This window comes from Haemaphysalis longicornis, unplaced genomic scaffold (assembly GCF_048455015.1).
Source record: "Haemaphysalis longicornis isolate Haplotype H1 unplaced genomic scaffold, Haemaphysalis longicornis Haplotype H1 scaffold_6, whole genome shotgun sequence".
NCBI lineage: Eukaryota > Metazoa > Arthropoda > Arachnida > Ixodida > Ixodidae > Haemaphysalis > Haemaphysalis longicornis.
In genome coordinates, this window is record NW_027526407.1 from 51,310,118 (window position 1) to 51,332,456 (window position 22,339).

Here is a 22,339-nt window from a genome sequence, read left to right on the forward strand (position 1 = left end):
CCGCCGTAATACCGGGTAACTTTTCACAGTGTGTCGCAATCGACCGGAACGGATGCTGTGATGTCGCAGGGCAGTCACGACAGCGAACTTGGTCCGCGCTGTCAGAAAAATAAAAGTGGATCCGTACGAACCTTCTGCTTCAGACAGCGACCGAAGGACGCGCCGTGATTGGCTAGCGCGCGCGTGACGTCACGTTCGTTCGAACGAGTGGCTCCGCCCCCCGCGCGCCGCGGCCGATAAAAGGAAGCCCCGGCTCGGGTGCGCGGTTTCGACCACCTGTTGCCTCTTCTTCCGTCGCTGCCAGCCATGGCCGCGCCGACGCTTGCCGCCACCAGCCGCGCCCGGTTCGCTATCAAGAGCTACAGTGTCGAGGTGAGATGAGTGTACAGTCAGCTCCACGCTAAACGCGAACAGGAAAGTGTCAACTTAAAGGGACAGACAACCGTTTTTTGTGGAGTCAAGGCATCTAGCTCGTATGAAAGCCAGTGTTTTGTACATTGGGGTAACCGCATGAAATTTCTAAATAAACAGGAGGAAATAATCTTAATGTTACACTAAAATTTCTGAAGTCTGAAAGCTGGCAACGCGTACTGTCTAAACGTCACCATACGTTACGTGTCCAAACGAGTCAGTCGATTTCAACGCGTGATTCGAAAACCACATGAAAGAATAGGAAAGGTTGCACGTTGTTGTTGTTTTAGCCGAGAACAAATTTTTAAAATACCTCTTATAATATCACATGCCGTTGAAAGTTTGTTGCCGCACTGTCATGGTTGCTAGCATTTCTTTTGGCCGGACACGTATGGCTGGTATATTTAAAAATTCCGATTTCAAACGTTCAAGGGTGCTATCAGCAAAACCGTTTCGAGTTAGAGTGTTTTAATTGATGGTCTTTCGTTTTAGACAAAGAAAATATACTCGACAAAAATCGGTTCTGTCCCTTTAAATGCGCAACGCTGGGGATTTGGCGTTCAGGCGCAGTTACAGCTGCTGCGAAGGGCGTAAATGCGCCGTATCATTCATTGCCTTTTCCCAGCGATATATCGCAAATGACGTTTTCGGGCTCGTATTCTCGCTGCCACGTTATGAAGTGTGAAAAGCGGGAAACGGGTTTGATACAAATTCCCTGGTTATTCGAAATGCAATTACGATTCTCTGAACCGGTGGAAAAAGGTACCGTGCGGCAGCTTTTTTTTTTTTTTCGGATAATAAAGGGCGTGCCAATTCAGACATTTTATATCGTCTGACATGTTTGGAGTTATAGACAATAAAAATGCATCATCCTCATTTTTTGAATATGTCCCTCTTGTAGTCAGCCTGATAAAAGCAAGAATAAAACGAAGATCACGGCTTGTAAAAGAACGTTCTGATATCTCGGAAAAAAAAAAAAAGACCCTGACAACGTTTCCGACTTATCTAAACCTTATTTGGTATAAATTGCGAAAAAAATTTAATCAAACTTTTTTTTAAAGCCTAGAGGCAAGGGCGTATTTTTTTCGGTTGCTTCCCGAGTTTTAAAGGTTTATTACTTTACTATTAAATTAAAAGCAGGGTTTCGCGGTGTCTGTGATGTAACCACAGCGGCTGCAGGTTTCCGCATTAATTTGAGATGTCTGGTGGCCTTCAATGCTGCTGTCCTTCTCACGCAAGAAAACGACCCGAATCAACAGCATTTCTAGCCAGGCTATCAACCATTTACAAGCCCCTCATTACACAATTCGTCCTAAGTGTCGGCCGAGATCTCCGTTCAAAAGAGGGTGCCAGCTTCTCAGCTGAATTCTTCGAGCCTCGCATCACCCGACCGCGAAATTGTTTAGCCTTAAAAAAAAGAACAGACAACTGATGTTTGAGAAGTGCATACTCTCTATATTCGGTTACAACTCAAGAACGGCACCACCTCATGTAGTGTATCACTCCGCCAAAGCGCCGGACCCGTGACGTCAGTGCGCGCGCGTTTTGAAAGGGGTTTGCTATGAATGCGTGATATCGTCTGCCTTGTCTCACGCAGTTTGTTTGTCGTCACTGGAGTCGTTTATAAGCATATTAAGTCCAAAAAATCACGGGAACGGCTCCCGCCATGTTCAAAATATTCCCAGTAACGCCCTACTTGCACCGCGCGGAGAAACATCCAGCCACGGTGATAAGGCACAGCGGCAACTTCCGGTGCCGTTCTTAAGTTGTCACCGAGTATAGCTCATGCGAAAGCCAGCTTTTTATATAGTGGGGCAGCCACAAGAAATATCGAATACATTTGGCGCTAGGCTTCCTGAAGTGTGAAAGGTGGCGCCGTGTACTGTCAAACCTTGCAGCGCTAATTTTTTTTTATTTCCAGCAAAAAGATTTTTTTTGCTAGATTTTTAGCTCCGTGTGTGCGTCTTCTACTCTGCTTCCCGTTAATTCGCGCTGTTTTCCACGTTTTTAACGTGCACCAACCAGTCCACTTGCTTCCATTCCAATGTTTCTTGTATGCTTTCCTTATTACTGTGATTCTATAAGCTCAGAAACGAAAAATTGAGCTTGTGGTGCAAATAATCAGCGGTTTATAGGCCATACACCTAATTAGGTCATTAGGCAGTTAAAATTTTAAAATCTAGCAAAAAATATTTTTTGCTCGTTTTCCTAAATTTTAAAAATCAGTGAGCCTACATACAAAAAATAAAGCTGGTGTTGAAAGTATTTTTTGCAGTTACAACCACGTAATCAAACTAGGACTTCGGTCCCTGGGGTCACCCCGATGTCAGTTAGGTATCCATTGCAATGTCTTTCTCTATCGTTCAGCTGTAGCAAAAAAAAAAAAAAACCATCTGGTGGAGTTAGATTTTGCCTCTCCATCTTCTTGGCGAACTGATGGAGGCGAAATAGGGATGTTCTTTTGATGCGCGAGCCGAGAGGACGATCTCGACTCGCTCCGATGACCGACGACCGATGCTTGGAGCGGGTGAGGGATGAGGACTGCCTTCCTTGCTAGATATTAGGTTTATTTACATTATTTACATGACTCCACGTTTGCATCACGTCAGAGTGACGGCTACATTGTCACTCTGACAGCAGCAGCCTGTTCGGCCGAGATCTATCCTGAAATAGATCCCCTCTCGACCGACCCCCGACAAAACCCAACACTCCGGTTTTGATAGCAAAAACCCCGCCTCCAAAAAAAGGGGCGTTCAAGAAAGAGAGAAAAACCTTTCAAAACAATTATTACAAACCATTGATTGGCCACAGGAACCAGCCAATCACACACATGTCCCCACCTGCGGTCACGTGACCCAACTCTCTCTCTTATGCACTCAAAGTGCGTTTCCTACGCACGCTGTTACACCCGGCCAGAAAATACAGGACATCTGCGGCCTAAAGTGAACCATCCATTACGTTCAGCGGGCGGCATCTGCACAAACAACAGCCAAGCTCAGGGCCCGGAGGCTGACCTCCCTCCGCGCGACGCCTCCCACGACGTCGGGCGTCTGCGCGCGCGGCGTGACAATGAGGGTTGCTAATTCCCTCCCAGACTAAAGGGGCGCCGCCGGCCACCTGAACAGACCACGGGGAGAGACGCTGCCAGCCGAGGCGACCATCGTCGAGGCGAACGACCCGTCGACGAAGAGCGCCCGCCGCCGGAGTCGAATATTTTCCAAACTTACACCGCGCGCGCTTTCAACACTAAGAGATACGATCATCTGGCCTCCCGTCAGCTTGTTATGCCGAATGACCCTGCCACCTTCGACGCGACAGAGGCACTCAGGCTAATCGCCCCCATCCTTTGACACACAAAAGGACGGGCACAACAGCTCTCCGCGGCTCCGAACTTGGAGTCCGCGCGGCTACATGAAAGGGACACGGGAAAGTAGCTACCAGCGGAGGCGACGCCAATACATGGGCCACCGGCGGCCTTCATTAATTACATGCGGAGCCCGAACTTAACACCTCCGCACTAAGAATGTTGTCCGTACACTAGCTGTACGTACAACATTAACTCTCCTGCAGGTTATGTCTTACGGCAGAGTCAGAACTAAAAAAAAAACACACTCAAGCCGTTACGCAAGTACAATACAACGCGGGTACAATACAGTACAACAACAAAAAAATTAACCCGCTACACACCAACCCAAACAGCACAACGCGCCGGCCAACTGCACCAAAAACGGATACAACACGGCATACTCAGTGCCTTTGCCTAGCCATGGCTTGCGCAACATCAAACAATAAACGAAGGCGCTCAACTACAGGGCCCGTGAGAACAAACTCGTGGCACTTTCTACCATTAAAGGCAACCAACCCCACGAAGGGTATAAATGTTACAACTTGACAACTGGATGAATAACACCATCCATCCTTAACCGTTCAGCGCATGTAGGAACATTCTTTCACTCTAATGAAAGAAAAAAACAACAACACCCGAACAAAACCCAAACGCTCAAAATGAGGCTACTCCTGTACCAATAACAAAACGTTTAAAGAAAGTTCAGCGTTTCTTCACGCACTCGCGGACGCGTGTTCTTTCGGAATGCGACACAGATTGTTCGTCCCGGTTGCGGTTCACTTGTTGTCCACATGCGATACACTGAAAGTTCATTTCTCAGTACTTCAAACACTAGTTCGCACACACGCGCCACAGGGGGGCCCTACCTGTACATTCCATGGCCCACCATGACCACATGCCAACGAGCGCAAATAAAGAAAGGCACTCGCCATTGTACCCAGAGGTAAACTCCCTGTGCTGTAACAGCGGCTCTACTCCTCAGGAAGACCGCGTCAAGACCGCCAGGCTGCGCTTCTCGCAAATCACACGACTTACGACAGCTGAACGCAACCAACATATGCACAAACAAAAAAAATACTAACAACAAGGGGGAGAACTACAGTACAGGTAAAACTAACAATAACGCTCGTCTGGGCGATCCTTACGCACACACAGCAAAACCCGCTAACAACAAAGTGTGCGCCAAACAACACTGAACTGTTCTATCTAGCACTGTACACTATTCAGCGCAAACACCCCTTTCCACGGCGGCACGCACCGACCGTCGCACGGAAGCTGGTTCCGTTTCATGCACCACCAGCTGATTCTAAGCAAACCCTGGTGTGGCTCGCCGTGTCCCGTGCTCCCGGGAGAAAAGGAACAGCCTACGCGGCGGTAACGCGTACGACGTTGTCGCACCTGCGCCGTCACACCTGCCGCCGCCTTCCGCGTTCTCGGGCCTGTCGGAATCGACCTACGCGCACGACGCCGCGGACCCCCTGCGCATTCATGCTTCCCGCACGCAAGCTCCACAATTAGGCGCGCCTTGCATGGCCCCTGCACTTCCTCTGACTCCTCTGAGATTAGCATGCTTTCTGCAGCTTCTCTCGATCTGTGCACTGGCTCATCCACGCGGGGCTCCTCGCGGTCGGCCGCGGAATCTATGTCAGCGCATGGGGCGGTGCTACTCTCGACACCTCCCTGCGCGGCCACGGCAACATTGCCCGCCGCCACAGAAAGAATCGCTGCAGCTAAGACATTTGTCTCACGCGATTCCAAGATCTCATCTGCAACAGTGGGAACGCCAACGTGTTGCCCAACAACTGGGGTGGCTTCGGCCACCTCCACGACATTCCCACTCTCCTTCTCCCTTGGCGCTCGAAGCGCCCACGAGGGAACAAACACCGTGAAAAGATTGGCGTCCTGTTCGAGTTCGCCGATCCTGCGGAGCTTCGCTTTCTCGTAAGCGATCTCCGCCCTCCCTTGGGCTAGTTGAGCACTGAGCTCCTCAGCCGTCCATACGGACGGGCTATCCGCGCCCCGCCTACCCGCTAGCCTAGCTTTTTCCAAAGCGTGCTGGGCATTTTTGAGAGCTAATTCAGCTCTCAACTCCTCGATCTCGAGCACAATGGCACTAACCTTCCGGTCGGTGCCGCGACATCCCGTTAGCATAGTGGCCATGGTGAACCCGGAGAAAACAAATCAGGGCCCACCTGTGCTCGCTCCGGGTTCGGTCGGGTCGCAGTGTCGCTGGCGCAGCAGCTCGTGGACCCGATGCGCCGCTCTCGCCGCTGGGATGGGGCCGTGCTCCCTGGGCCAGAGCCCACGAGGCCTCCCGCTGAGGTGTCGCCCCGTTGAACCGCGGCTTACGCCGCCCTGGGCCGAAGCCCCCGAGGCCTCCCGCTGAGGTGTCGCCCCGTTGAACCGCGGCTTACGCCGCCCTGGGCCAGAGCCCACGAGGCCTCCCGCTGAGGTGTCGCCCCGTTGAACCGCGGCTTACGCCGCCCTGGGCCAAAGCCCCCGAGGCCTCCCGCTGAGGTGTCGCCCCGTTGAACCGTGGCTTACGCCGCCCTGGGCCGAAGCCCCCGAGGCCTCCCGCTGAGGTGTCGCCCCGTTGAAGCGCGGCTTACGCCGCCCTGGGCCAGAGCCCACGAGGCCTCCCGCTGAGGTGTCGCCCCGTTGAACCGCGGCTTACGCCGCCCTGGGCCGAAGCCCCCGAGGCCTCCCGCTGAGGTGTCGCCCCGTTGCCGTTGAATCGCGGCTGCTGCCGCACTGAGCCGAAACTCACGAGGCCTCCCGCTGAGGTGTCGCCCCGTCGATGCTTGGAGTCTGGCTCGTCGCTGGTCGGAGCCGAACCTTGCGTTGAAGGAGTCTCTCCGCAATTCCCCACCAGCTCCAGCCGATGGTCGTGGTCATCCTGTCGACTGCGCCAGTTAGATTTTGCCTCTCCATCTTCTTGGCGAACTGATGGAGGCGAAATAGGGATGTTCTTTTGATGCGCGAGCCGAGAGGACGATCTCGACTCGCTCCGATGACCGACGACCGATGCTTGGAGCGGGTGAGGGATGAGGACTGCCTTCCTTGCTAGATATTAGGTTTATTTACATTATTTACATGACTCCACGTTTACATCACGTCAGAGTGACGGCTACATTGTCACTCTGACAGCAGCAGCCTGTTCGGCCGAGATCTATCCTGAAATAGATCCCCTCTCGACCGACCCCCGACAAAACCCAACACTCCGGTTTTGATAGCAAAAACCCCGCCTCCAAAAAAAGGGGCGTTCAAGAAAGAGAGAAAAACCTTTCAAAACAATTATTACAAACCATTGATTGGCCACAGGAACCAGCCAATCACACACATGTCCCCACCTGCGGTCACGTGACCCAACTCTCTCTCTTATGCACTCAAAGTGCGTTTCCTACGCACGCTGTTACACCCGGCCAGAAAATACAGGACATCTGCGGCCTAAAGTGAACCATCCATTACGTTCAGCGGGCGGCATCTGCACAAACAACAGCCAAGCTCAGGGCCCGGAGGCTGACCTCCCTCCGCGCGACGCCTCCCACGACGTCGGGCGTCTGCGCGCGCGGCGTGACAATGAGGGTTACTAATTCCCTCCCAGACTAAAGGGGCGCCGCCGGCCACCTGAACAGACCACGGGGAGAGACGCTGCCAGCCGAGGCGACCATCGTCGAGGCGAACGACCCGTCGACGAAGAGCGCCCGCCGCCGGAGTCGAAGATTTTCCAAACTTACACCGCGCGCGCTTTCAACACTAAGAGATACGATCATCTGGCCTCCCGTCAGCTTGTTATGCCGAATGACCCTGCCACCTTCGACGCGACAGAGGCACTCAGGCTAATCGCCCCCATCCTTTGACACACAAAAGGACGGGCACAACAGCTCTCCGCGGCTCCGAACTTGGAGTCCGCGCGGCTACATGAAAGGGACACGGGAAAGTAGCTACCAGCGGAGGCGACGCCAATACATGGGCCACCGGCGGCCTTCATTAATTACATGCGGAGCCCGAACTTAACAGGTGGTATGTATCGAAAGTGGAATAATTGAAAAACTATTTCCCAGAAAACTAGCTGTTCTGATTTTGTTCTGAAATTGCTAGAAGAATTTCGGTTAATGTCCTAAATATAGGGCACCCGGGCCGGAAGCGCTAAACGTGACACTACCGTACGTATCCAAAGAGCTCCGTAGTTTTCAGTGCGTGATTCAAAACCACATAAAGGAATATTAAAGACTGCGTTTTATTAGATGCGAAGCATCTCATGCTCGGGGCTGTGTCCCTCCCTCCCTCGTTGTCATTGTCCGCCGTCCGCACTCTACTGCGCATGCGCGTCAGCGTTTGGGCTGACGTCAGCGCAGTCCACTATAAAAAGAAATAGGCGGCGCCCGGTTTCGATCCCACGACTCTCTGGCCGCAACGGGAGGTACGTGGCGCTCTTCCCACTGCGCTACAAACCGAGACGAAGCATGTGCTACGAACGCGCCTTATGTCCTTCACTCATTCACACTACGTCAAGCAGGACTGATACAACGAAGGCACGCGAAGCTGAACGTCAACGGAAACGGCGAACTGAAAACTAATGGGAACTTAGTCGACCCCATGGCTGCTTCGCATACTACTCAGGGTTCCCCAACGGGAAGATGGTGTAATTTTTGTGTCAGCTGGGGACAAGCCCTAAGATACCCCTTTGCGGCTCACGTACGGTTTAAATTGCTGGGCGGCTTTTTGTTATGGTTGCCAGCACTCATTTATGGCCGCGTACCTAAGGCTGGTAGATTTATAAATTCCGTTTTCAAATGTTGTACGGCCCGATCAGGGAAACCGTTTCAGTTCGAATCGTTTTCAGTGATGTCCATTCGTTTGGGACAGAGAGCATATACTCCACAAAAATCGCTTGTCTGTCCCTTTGAACAAGATACTTCTTATGGTTGTGCAAGAGACTTGTTATGGTTGCGTCTGTTAACGCTCAAACAGTCAAACGCCTGTTGCTGGCGATCGGCGAGGCGGTGCGAATGGGCTTGATACATGTCCTTCAGCGCCTCACCAAAACCATACTCCTCATGCACGACATTACAAATGGGGCTACCCGGATCAATCCCCCCGCAGGAAAAAAAGATTAAGGAAAAGCTGACTCGACACACCCCGTATTGCTCAACGACGGCACACCCACCATACTCGGTGGCAACTTAAGAACGGCACCGGAGTTGCCGCTGTGCCTTATCACCGTAGCCGGATGTTTCTCCGCGTGGCGCAAGTAGGGCTTTCCTGGGAATATTTTGAACGTGGCGTGAGCCGTTTCCGTGATTTTTTGGACTTAATATGCTTATAAATGACTCCAGTGACGACAAAAAAACTGCGTGAGACAAGGCAGACGATATCACGCATTCATAGCTCACCCCTTTCAAAACGCGCGCGCACTGACGTCATGGGACCGGCGCTTTGGCGGAGTGATACACTACATGAGGTGGTGCCGTTCTTGAGTTGTAACCGAGTATAGAACCGTGCCACATCTGGCAGTCGTCAACCAAGACCTTACATTGGCCCCAAAGAGGCCGGCGCCTCTTGTCTGCACACCCGAATCTCACGGGAAGTGGTAATCACCATTTAATCATTTCGCTATAGACTCATACACGAAACGCCAAAAAAAAAGAGAGAAAAAAAAATACCGGGTGATCTCCAGTCTCAACTAACCTGAAACCTGTGGAGGGGCGAAGGTGAAACCGTTGGGGGTGGAGGTATACAGCTTTGTGTGAAAGTCTCTTGTCTTTGAAGCACGAAACTCTCTAGCGCGAGGTGCAAATGAGTGTCCGGGTGTTTTTTTTTTGTTTGTTTTTAAGTACGCGTTACGAAGCGCTCCAGCGCGAGGCGTAAAAGAGTGCCCGGTGTGTTCTTTTAATACGCGTTACGTTCTAGCGCGAGGCGTGAATGAGTTTCCCGGTGTTTTAGTACCGTGAATGCATGAAGCGACGATTACGACGACGACAGGAGACGCCAACAGCCCCAGCCCCTAAGGGGTTTCGCCCCTAATAAGTCGATAAGTGGCAAATTAGGACATGTGCGGAGAAAATTTTGCAAATGCGAGTGGATCTTTCATTGATAGGCTTGTTGAGGCGAAATGTACAGCCACAAGAATGATCAAGCTTCGCCACCAGGACCCTGTTCCCGATTTACGCTATCTAGGACTTCGGGCGGCACCTCTTGAAATCAACTCCAGCTGATCCTGCCAAGCGTACTGAACAAAACAAACTTTGCGCTAAGCTACAGCAGTATTCTAGGGGCCTGAAACAGTAGCAATGTACTTCTCTGGGTTGGATGCTACTACGAGCGTAACCAAAACATGGAAAGTTGTAAATACAAATGGCGGGTGGTAAGACATCATGGGAAGCTATAGGCTCCCTTTTCGTTTTAATGGTTGTAGCATCTGAAGAAATTTCGGCGGACATCTTCATTCCAAAAGCAGGCCAAGCGAACATTTCACACCAACGCACATCACGAAGAAGTCCTGTTCATGCTTGCTGAATTGTACGAAGTGCTCGTTGCGTGTAATGCTCGGAGTTCCTTCGGTCCAGGCAGAATTTCATACAGCGCACCTCGGAATCTGTCACGATGGGAAGTTTGCATACCTTGCATATTAAAGGGACGTATGGAGCTCAGGTGACGTCCTAGTAACTTGGGAGTAGACATGTCATTCCGATTCACAAGCCGACCAAAGTTCTTGACGGTGTTCTTGAAGCCCTTCGCCCAATCTCTCTTACCTCTGATAATAGCAAATGTTTTCGAGCGCATTGGTTCCACACCGCCTGAGTTAGAAAATTAAACATGACCACGTTTTCACGTTGGCTCAAACAGGTTTCCGACGACACGTTTCGGGCTCGGGCAGCCTGCTCATGATCCCGCATGACCTGGAAGCGGCGAAACAACCTGGATACTTCGGTACTCTAATTGTAATGGACGTCAAGAAGGCATACGACAACGCCTCAGTGACGACCCTCATCAGGCTTTTTCGTGAAAGAGGTCTGGCGGTCGGCTAACCCGTTTCTTAGAAAATTTTCTGCTCGGGCGCGCTTACAAAATTGGAGTAGGAGGAGTCTTTTCGACTTCAGGAATACCCGAGTGTGGAGTGCCACAGGGAGCCATGTTAAGCTCTCTTCTCTTCAACGTACTTATGGCTCATTTCCGCCGAAAGCTTCGCAGTATCCCGGGGATACGAACTATCATCTATGCTGATGACGTTACTCTTTGGGCTACAAAGGAGGCAGCAAAACGCAGCAAGCAACCATTCAACGAGCCGTGGCTATCGCTGTTAGTTCCCCTGTGACGGAGTCCTGAGGCGTCTTTTGAGAAAACAACGCGCATTATCTGCACGCGCAAGCGTTCACCACCTGACATCCTGTTGAGTCTTGATGGACGTCGCTTAGAAATAGTCAATCAAGACCGGATAGTTGGCCTCGTTCTGGACTCCAACCTGCGTAACCGTGCACATCCATGTCAACGCAGACTGCGATAAATGCTTGCGGCTTCTTGACGCTATCAAGCGGTGTGCGGTATTTGACTGGACTTCCTATCGAGACCTTCCTTCGTCTTCACCAAGACCTCATTAAGTCAAGGCTGCTTTACGTCACGCCTTTCCTATCCCTGACAAAGACCCAAGAAGCCAAGATGGAAGTGTTTAGCAAACACGGCACTAAAAAATGGCGCTGGGTTTTACTACACGGGTGACCTGGATGAAGACTCTTTTTGAGGACCTCGTTCGCACCAGGCTTCAAGCACAGCAACACCACCTCTCTCTAACTCCCTCAGGACGTTGCATAATTAAAGAGCACTTGGAAATTATATTCAGGATGCTCGCTAGGACCACGGAAGCTAATCTCACCGGCCCCATGGACAGTACAGGATCTGTCTTGAGCTCCATTTCCTGGTCGCAGTACTGGACTGAATAGGCGGCGCGCTGGGCACAGAAGAAGGTCCAGAGCATAGAGCATTTCTTGCAATGAAGAAGCTATCGGATAACAGTGCAATAGCGGTCAGCATTTTCACCGACGCCTGGCTATGGACCCTAACACATGAATAACAGGCACAGCATGCGTTGGTCCCGGGGATAATTTCTAACTGAGGATATCTCTCGGCGTGACAGCCGAGTTTTCGAAAATTATCGCAATCCAACAGGCTCTACGGAGGCTTCAGACCAGAAAAAGGTTAAGGAAATTCGTGGTTATCACTGGCTTTGTGAGTGTGCACCGACGGCTTAAACGCGCCGACGAGACGTAACAACATAGGTCTAAATATCCATCGTTGGGCCAGCGCCCAGTTAAATGCCTGTGACCGCCGCTTAACGCCTTCCTGGGTACCTGCGCACCTAAAGGGCAGACCAAGAACACCGTGTGGCAAATCCCATCATGATGGGCGCTTTCGTTACCGATAACGAAGAAAACCTTGACTCTTTCAGTTGCGGCCCCGCTGAGCCAGGACTTAAGCACTGAGCCTGATGACGCTTGTCGTACAGGCGATAGTGAGAGACGAGTTTTTTTACCCGCCGGAAAGGGGACAAAGTCCAGGTTACGGGCGCCATTTGGGGAAAAGTGTTGTTGCTGTTGCTACTGTTGCTTTTGTTGTTGTTGTTGTTGATGATGATGATGATGATGATTGTGGTGAGGACAGGGATGATGACGAAGTCTGTCCAGACCGCGTGTTTGTTTCTGCCAGAACATCACCGCTCGGATCTGTTCTTTTCCTTTCTCGTTCTTTTTGGCAACACTGGACCAAGTACCCGGATGTCGGCCCGAGAGGCCGAGTCTGCGTACGCCAGTGGGCAGCGCGCGACTTGTCTGCCTGCTCAATGATTGATCTCTGTTCACGTGCGGCGCTCCCGAGTTCCGCTTCAGCGCGCTAATATGCACGCAAGGAAAGGACGGAAAGGTGGTTCCCGAATAGAAATAGAGGGAGGGAGACAGGGAGGGAGAAAGAGGGGGAGGGAGGGATAAATGGAGAGAAAAAATGGAAGCTAAACCGTCGTTAGAAATGTACAGGGCGGAGACATCGGACATCAGAAAGGAAAAATTCTACGATAATTCCCAGGGCAGTCCTTTGCTTTTTGAGCCTAGAGCAGGTTGCTTGCGAACTAAGAGCTATGTGGGGAAGTATACTCAAAGTGGTGGGGTATGCGTTGTCTCCGGAAAATAAACAGAAACTATGCGGCACATAGTGTTATAATGCGAGGGTATCCATCCAAATCTACATGAGCGAAACATTCGGCTTCTCTACGATTTAAGGGTAGCACAGAGGAAGTTAACTTCAAGGCTGTCGAGGCGACAAAAAGAAGATTAGAATGCTGGTGGACGAAAAGCAGAATATTGCCTAGGACAGTTACCACCTGTACCAGAAAAAAAAAGTATTTTGTGCCTAATAAGCTTTTTGGGCTTGTCCTAAGCAGCGCTAGTATTGAACCAAGAGTGGACAACATAGGTATATTAGTCCTTTTTGGTAAGATGACACGTCATCACCCCGCTACAAATGGGAAACCAATAGCAATCATCAATCATCGGGGTGCAAAAATAAAAATTCAAACTTCCAAAGTCCAAAGCCAAAGTTCACTCCAACTCGGACTTCGGATGAGTTGGAGTGGACTTTCAACGCCCGCTCAACAAACCCGAAGGAAACGCTTAGCGACGCGAATACGACGATGGCGCAATTGAATAGACGCCGGCTTCAAAACCGCCAAGGACCCGGGTTCGATTTCGACCGCGGGAAGCGTGTTTTTCTCGTCATCCTAATGTGCCCTCCCATTGTGTAAAGTTGGCTTTTATGTAGTGCGTAGTGTTGTCCGCACGCACGCCATCAGTGAGACTAAGAAAGCTTCGCTTTAAAAATTTGCTTGGTGTTGCGAAGCTAATTACGTACTATTGTAGAGTTAGGTTTTAAATGCAGAGCATTTCTTTAACTCACGATGTCACCCGGCGTTGTCGGCGTGCCTCGGCGTCCGCAACAGCCATTCCAGGTGCGCCCTCTCCCCCACTCCTCCTCTCCCGCATCACGCTACCCTCCTCGCTCTCAACAACAGGTCCGCACCCCTCCCCCTACACTATATAAAAAAATAATACTTACTGGCGCCTGGTTTCGATCCCACGACCCTGCGGGCGGAACGCAAGGTACATGGTGCTCTACCCACTGCGCCACAAAGCCGACACATAATGGAAGGCTACGAACGCGCCTTATATCCTTGACTCATTCAAACTACGTCAAGAAGCTGCTGATACAACGCATTCACTACCTGTGGGCGGAACGCGAAGTACATGGTGCTCTTCCCACTGCGCCACAAAACCGACACACAATCAAAGGCTACGAACGCGCCTTATATCCTTGACTCATTCAAACTACGTCAAGAAGCTGCTGATACAACGCATTCACTACCACCAACTCCCCAAACACTAAACGTTAACGCAATACACCCACCCCCTATGCGACGCATTTACTCGAGTCCCCCTCGCGGGGAGATGGGCCCTTTTTGTACTACAGCTCTATCGTTATTTCACGCTCTCTCTGTATATCCTTCACAGGAGTGGCTATCTCGAACCACACGGTTTAGCTAGGTGTCTTCTCTCAAAATTAGTGTGTATGCACTGAGAATTTACCTCGCCTTGCTCTTGAGAAGCCTGCGTAACCTATCTGATGTTTTGAAAAAAAGCGACGATTTGGATCGGCGTCAGTTTGTTTCTTTTCTTTTGCCTTTTTTTTTAACTTTCAGCGTCATAGCCCTCACTTTCTCAAAATTCAGCTGTCTCAAATTACCCGGGGAACTTAGTTCATCCGGTTATAATCGTTTCGCCGCAGCTCCTCCAAAATAGAGGCTTAAAACCTTGCCTTTTGAACTGCTGAGAGCTCTCCCGCATATTCTTTCAATCCGTGGCCTTTTCTCGTCTAACGGCAGCAGGTAACACCTCCAAGCTGTGATGCCCCGTAACTTAAAACAATTACCACCGCTTACACCCCCAAGCAACTGTCAAAACTAGCCTTGATAACGCCGATGCATTGCTCGACCTTGGTTTCTCAAAGCCGTGCAACGAAAAAAAATAACACTACAAGACAACAACCTAGTGCTCAGGCATTCTCACCTAGATGATGGTAGCTACATTTTCAGCTTTTAGAGGGATTAGAGAAAGACGAGAGCACAAAAAAAAAAAGGGGGGGGGGGGGGGGCGACTTCGCGCGAGTGCCTCCACTGCACCAAAAGGGTGCCTGTTGCGAGGGTAACTTTCCGCTCTTCCAAAAGCAACAGTAGAAAGATAAGAAAAAAGAAAAGATAGACAGGGTAGAGCACCAGTTGCGGCAGGTCAGCGTGAGTGGTTCTCTTTCACGCATTCTCGTCGACGGAGTATCCATCGCCGCCCGCCCAGGGTCGGAAACGTCCGGCCAGAAAGCGACACATACGCCAACGCAGACGCGTGGATGATGGGGATGCGGAAGAGAGAGTCTGAAGGAGAGGATGAAAGAGGCTGGGGATGTGGAAGAGGAGAAGGAGGGGGGGGATCGGGGTGGGCAGCCGAGCGTAACCGGAAGGCGACTTTCGCTTCCCGCGGAAGATGGACGGCGGAAGGACCCCGCTGCCGCCACCAGAACCGGCGGCCAGCGGGGCCGGCCATTTCCCCCCATCCCCCGTCTTCCTTTTTTTCCCCTGGTCGATTCGAGGGCAGCCGTACGGACGGCGGCTTAAGCGTGGGGAGATTTTTCTTCTTCGCCAACTGGCAGCTGGCAGGGAAGTTGGTGGACCCCGACCCTTGTGCAACAGGTTGCTTCTCAGACCACGAAACGGATGGCAAGTTGCGTGGGAGGATCGTAATCGATGGCGTAAAGCAGACAAAATTCAAGTTTGGTTCATTCCAAAGACAGCCTTGGTGTGATAACAATAATGGTCATTTTGACGTTAAATTCCAACAACAAAGCTATATATTAAAGGACCATGCATGCAATTTACAATCTTTTTTTTTAATAAAAAAGAACAACAAAAAACTAGCCTTTGGTAGACAACTCACCTCTATTCCAACGGGGATATTGAACCCTTTCAGTCCTGAAATTATTCTTTTGAGCGAAAATTGTTTTTCTGTGTGTTCTCGTGGAGTTTTTTACCTCAGAAGTAGGGAAACCAAAAATTGATCTTAAAGTGTCAATATTTAATAATTTACAGGCATGACAATTATTTAAGTTATTAGGCAATCAACATTTTTATTTCTAGTAGACAAAATTTCTTTCCTTGTTTTTCTAAAAGCTGCCACACCCTGAGCCTACAGGCAAATATAAGGTTGGTAGGGCAAGTATTTATAGATTAATGAACATTTTGACAAACGTGGATCTCAGTTTTCTTGCCCGCCCCATCGCCACACCCTGTGTCCACTGGAGCTTCTTGTTTTCATAGCCTCCATCTCTGCAAAAACTCAACAATGGGATTTCTCTCGAAAGATTCATCCTTAAATAACTCTTTCCCAGAAAACTACTAGTTTTGGTTTTATTTTCAACACGTTATATGATACTTTTTCTGGTGTCGTCGAATGACAACACCAAAGCCGAAATGGTTAAGCAGAACAAACGCAAAGAAGGTCATAAATGTTCAAATTTCGCGCTACATGACGTCAGCCGTGACGCAACAGAGGGAACATTAAAAACATAGATATGCAGTGCGTTAAGTGCTTGTTGGCTGTCAAGCAGTACCGTCAAACGGAATGGAAATCGCGCAGTGAGGTTTCTTGGCGGTGGATTTGGTCGGCCGCCAGTTGCACCCACAAGATTCGGTGACTTCGTAACAACTTGGGGGGAGAGTGGCTTCTGAATCCCCACCTCTTCATACGTTTCCCTTAATATCCATATGTTTGTTTGTCGAGTGCGATAAAACGAGGGTCATTTTTATCGGGGAAATGTAGTATTCTAAAGACGATAGCTTTTCTTGGGCTACTATACACAAAAATTTTGATCTGTCTGTATGTCTGTCTGTATGTCTGTCCATCTGTTACTCGATTCAGCCACCCGGCCAAACTGAAACAGAACCTGCGCAATAGCTTTATATACCCACAGCCAAATCGGGGCAATGTAGTATTCTAAAGACGATAGTATTTCTTGGGCTAATAATACACAAAAAATTTTGATCTGTCTGTATGTCTGTCTGTATGTCTGTCCATCTGTTACTCGATTCAGCCACCCGGCCAAACTGAAACAGAACCTGCGCAATAGCTTTATATACCCACAGCCAAATCGGGGCGATGTAGTATTCTAGAGACGATAGTCTTTCTTGGGCTACTAATACACAAAAATTTTGATCTGTCGGTATGTCTGTCTGTATGTCTCTCTGTCTGTCTGTGACTCGATTCAGCCGCCTGGCCAAACTGAAACAGAACCTGCGAAATAGTTCTATATACCCACAGCCAAATCTAAACGTCTAAGTCGGGTGTTAGTGTTCGCACTTGTCAACAATGTTGTGCAAGATTAAGACATTACGCAAATATAGGACAGAAAATCAATACATGAGTGATATTTGCAGTGTTCCTTCGTTTAAAAATTCATGGATGCTTAGTTTTTGCGATAGCAAGTGAAATACTACATTAACTGCGGAAAACCGCCGCCTGCTGCTGCCCGCGCTCCTGGCGGCGTTTAAGAAATCAAACGGCAATAGCCACGAAGGTTCCACCTTCCACTTGGAACGCTCGTGGAGCAGGGCAATCTGCTTCTATAAACGTTGAAGTAGGGTGCCTCGATTCACTCGTGTCCCCGCTGTACGGCAGCGCTGACATCAAGGCACCCGACCTGGAGCAATAGAACGCGGTAAATTTAAATTGACTTGAGCAAACCCTTAGCGTGTCACCTTGGGAGGAACGAGACGGAAGAGGAACAGAGGCGAGCGGGAAAGAAAATGGAGGCATTTACTTGGCAGGGGCTCCAGTCGATTTCGTTTTTCGTCGACATTTGCAACGAAAGGAGAAGATACGCGGACAATTTTTTTGTGCGCCTGGAGGCCACAGACCTAAGGTTGTGCGATTCTAAGAAGAGCCTTTAGTTGCGTTTGATCGTATCACTTCAAGGCTAACGCGCAGTTAACGCACTAGCACCTCTTGTTTTTAGCACGCTTACGACGTGATGCACTATGGGTAAAGCGCCATCTGAACCTTCTTCCGAAACAGGCGGCTAGCGAAGTCAACGACGCTGACGAGATTCGCACGTGCTGTCTTCTCTAGTCGCCTCCGGCAACAGCTGTACCACGGAAGGGAAGTCAGGCGATGACGCTACTGACGCCAAGCAGGAACATACCCGCGTTCCCACTGCCAAGCAAAGATGACATTTCGAGAAAACGCATTTCTCCGCTCACCTAACCGCTACTTCTGCCGTCAGCATGCTTACATTACTCACGCAAGCCTCACTACATGTCCCGAACCCTCGTTTCTAAGTCGAAGACTACAACGTATTCACGATCTCCACATACAGTCAGCTAGGGACACCTATCGGTAGTGGCGTTGGGAGGTGTGTTGGTCTTGCCTTCCAGAGATCCTAGGTTCGATTCCCACGCAGATACACATTTACCCAGTTTTATTTTCAAACAAAGTTGCTTCTATTTTCATTACAGAACGCGTTGCAGCAGATGGAAGGTTTAGGAGCTGTTTCGCTGTTACGGATGCTGGACGCCTTCTTTTTCGCTTAATTGGCCATTCAATGCGGTCGCGTTAAAAAATTACGACACGAGTACGTTACTGTAAAGCGTGCTCCACCGCAGTGTGATGCTTAATGTGGAGAAGCCAACTTTACCACCTGTTGTATTTCATTTCATTTCATTTATTTCATTTATTCGTCCTTAAGGGCCAGGAGGCATTACATAAGGGGGGGCGTACATCAAGGTTGTAACATCTTCGCAAAAATGTAACAAGGAATAACAAAAAAGAGGAAATAAAAAGACAGAAATCAGCACTCAAGTGATGGCATACATCGGGTTTTCAACAACTGCGTAAAAAAGTGAAAATGATCACAAGTTAACAAGGGACAACAAAAGAGGAAATAAAAAGGAAGGAAATTAACACTCAAATGACAAGGCGTACATCGAGGTTGTAACATACAAAAAAGCGACAATGGTCACACATAGTAACTAGAAACAACACTAGAAGGAAATAAAAGCAGGAATGAACATTCAAGTGACAACAGCAAGACTAAGAATAAATTTTACAGGAGTGTAATAACAGACAAAGAAAGAAGAGTAAAAAAGAGATACGAAGAAGGCAGGTGGGGTCTTTAGGTAGCATCGTTTGGGTAGCTGATATACGTTAGTTTTTCGCGAAATTTTGTGTGATCGCTGCACGAAGCAATGTTGTCCGGCAGCGCGTTCCAAAGCGTGACGGTGTGGGGAAAGAATGAGCTGCTCATCGCCGTCGTGCGGCCCTTTATCGCCGCCAAGGGGCGAGTGTGAGATATACGGGACGATGTCCGAAACGGGCGTTTCAGGAGGGCGTGTCCTGACCGAGTAAAGTAAAAGGTGTGCAGGAGGCAGAGGCGAGAAATTATGCGCCGCGAAGCAAGCGGTTGAAGAGACAGAGTTTGTTTTAGGGCGGTTATGCTGGTTCGTCTTGAATATTCTGAAGCAATGAAACAAGCAGCGCGGTTTTGCACGGCTTCTAAGTCATCGCTGAGATAAGCTTGGAATGGGTGCCAAATGGATGATGCGTACTCAAGTTTCGGTCGAACGTATGTTAAATATGCAAGTTTTTTTTTATTTCGGAAGATGCGGATGCCTACAAAAACGGGTCGTTTGTCCTAATATACATCGGGGCTATAAATGTCTGTGTAGAAAACCACACAGCAGTTGAACCTCGTAACAACTCAAGTGGCGACCCGAAAAGGCGTTGGTAATATAACTAAACCTGCAAACAAGCGAACTCGTAGACGGTAGACGGACAGAAGAGGTACCAACAGCCTTACATTTTTTTAAAAAGAAGCTTTCTATGTATTATTTGTAACGGTGTCAAAAAAAGGAGCGCGCTGCAGAGCTTCACAAAACGATGATGACGATAAGCGAAGGCACATCAAGCGCCTCAAGAAAAAAGCAAATCGCTTCCCGTGGTCCTAATCGAATCTGGGTCCTTCGCGTTATTATAAAGCCGACGTCTAACCATCTCTACCTTAAGAAGGGGGCTTCGATTATTTTAGGGGCGAAACACCATAGGGGCTCGAGCTGTCGTCGTCTCATGTCGTCGTCGTCTCATGTCGTCGTATTCTCATGTAGTCCCGCCACTAAAACACACCGACACTCGTTTTCCAACGCCTCGCACTAGAACGTAACGCGTACTAAAAGAATACACCCGGACAATCGCTTTCCAGCGCCTCGCGCTACTTCTTAGCATACTTCTTAGCTTGCTGCGGCGTGTGACACGGAGACAACTTACGGCCAGTCTGTCTCTGAGTTAATTGCTTAAATGCGGTTCAACGCAAGAGAGGGCGCCACCGCCTCAGCAAGCGCGCGATTGCTCCTCCAGTCGGCGCTTCTCCAGCGCCCAATCAGCGCGCGCCGTGTGGCAAGGGAGAGACTTACAATTTTTGAATACACATACACTGCATGCTTCGCCCTTCCCGAGGTTTCACGTTAGTGGAGATGGCCCGGGTTTTTTTTTTTTTTTACTTCAGCCACCTTACGGCAACTGACGGGCTATCTAGCCTTTTAAGCAGAGCCACGTAGCGCAGCAGCCGTTAGCGTAAGGAACGCTAACACACGCACCCACCCACACACGGGCTCGCACAAACACGCACACAAACACACGCACACGCAGTACGCAATTTCTTTCGTGCAATGATTGAGGAATCACTAGTTTTAAATGCCTGTGAGGTAATAGCAAGTGATTCTACCACGCAGAAGAATGCTTCTAATTTAAAGAGAATAATCGAGGACTTCAATTTTTTTAGACAACACAAGCAACATAAAGAAGTAGCTGTAATACTGTTTTTCTACTTGCAAACAAAACTTACCCGTGAAAAAGTCCCGATACTCTAACCGTTCCTCAAACTAATGGACTATGTTGCTACTGGAATACGTCATACGATGGAATCAGCCGTGGGGATCCAAAACTAGCGGCTGTAGTCAGCGCACTCCCGAGCCTTATCAAGCGTCTTCCCGCTATGGTGACGACACTTTGCACGCAGCCACCTTTGGCATCAACGCCTCATTTACTTCGTTTTGCTTCGCTTCAAACTCCCCGCATTTTGCCGACTGGAATTACCGCATTTCTCTTTCGTCTTCTGCTCGCAGAAGCCTCTCACCACTTACAGGTGCAGTGCCTGCTGCGAAAGGTTTTTAAAGCGGAACTTTTTATGCTTCACTGATGGCTTCGACGTCTGAGTAAAACACATTGCACGAAAGCCAACTTTACGCAGTGGGTTTCACAAAGGGTACGCCAATCATACATCACATAGCATAAAAAATTCCCCGCATTTCCCCGAGGGGAAGAATGTGAAAGTGCGAATGCACGAGTTGAATTTGCGCGGTTCGGTAATGTTCGCGAAAGAGAGATCACTCACACACACACAACTACAAAGAAAGAAAGATGCATTTATTCACAGACACCTATTTGTGTTGTCGTTGTACTTGATTGCTAGAGCGGATCTCAGCTTTGAAATTTCGTGTCAGTACTCCTTTAAGCGGGTGCATTAGCCCTTCTCACGCCCGATTCCTGGCCAATCCCCCACGTGGGTATGTGCCATGTCAGCGGCCAGGCAGCGCGCGCCCATCTCCCCCCGTTGCTAAGGAAGACGAGGAGCGCGCGCACCCGCAGCTGTTGCTATGCGGACTACGGCGGCGGACGATTCAGGCTCGCTTAAGAAGTGCATTCGCACTTAAAATGGGCACACCTAACGGACCTCTCGTAATACTTACAATATAGTCTAGCAGTACACATGGTAAGCAATGACGATGATGATGATGATGATGATGATGATGATGATGATGATGAAGTACATTTTCTAAACATTTCGGCTTTGGACTTTGGGGGTGTGGGGTTGGACGTCGGCTTTGGACTTCGGCTGAGTTGACGTGGGCTTTGGAAGTTTGAATTTTGAACTTTAGGAGATGGGATCTTGGAATTTGACTTTGACTCAGGTTTCACGGGAGAAAGCTTGGCGTTTTAACTCTCTTTCTTTTAAGAAAGGGTCTCTGATTCCTTTCTGTTCAAACTGCAGCGCGACAAAGACAGATTTTCCCCATCGAAAGCTTTTAATATCTTCAGCGGGCCGAAAATTCTCCGCATCAGATCTCTATCAAACATTCTGGCGCTGTACAGCGCAAGAACTTCGGCGCCAAGCGTGGGCCGTTCCATCAACATTAAGCGGCATCTATATGATATACTTCGCGTACGCTAAAACACTCCCACAGCGTACTAAAAAAACTCCAAAGTCCCTAGACGAAAATAAATACACCCGCCATTCAAGCCACGTTCCAATCCTATCATCAGCTATCATCTAAGTACGGCTTCTTCATTTTTGTTGATCCATCGTTCACTGTTACTTTCTACTCCTGAAACACCTGAACGGGATTTTCATCCAATTTTTTTAGGTTACAAATTTGTTTTGGGACCT

At 49.4% G+C, this 22,339-nt stretch overlaps 1 protein-coding gene across 1 annotated transcript in view; it reads left to right on the top strand.

Annotated features, from left to right (window-relative positions):
* The first annotated feature begins 260 nt into the window (after positions 1-260).
* The window catches only part of Ple (tyrosine hydroxylase ple), a 51,609-nt gene continuing 29,530 nt past the window's right edge, over positions 261-22,339 (top strand). The window contains exon 1 of the mRNA XM_077674296.1: positions 261-372. Within this exon, the coding sequence (XP_077530422.1) occupies positions 307-372 (66 nt within the window). The 5' untranslated portion in view covers positions 261-306. The remainder of the gene's footprint in view (positions 373-22,339) is intronic.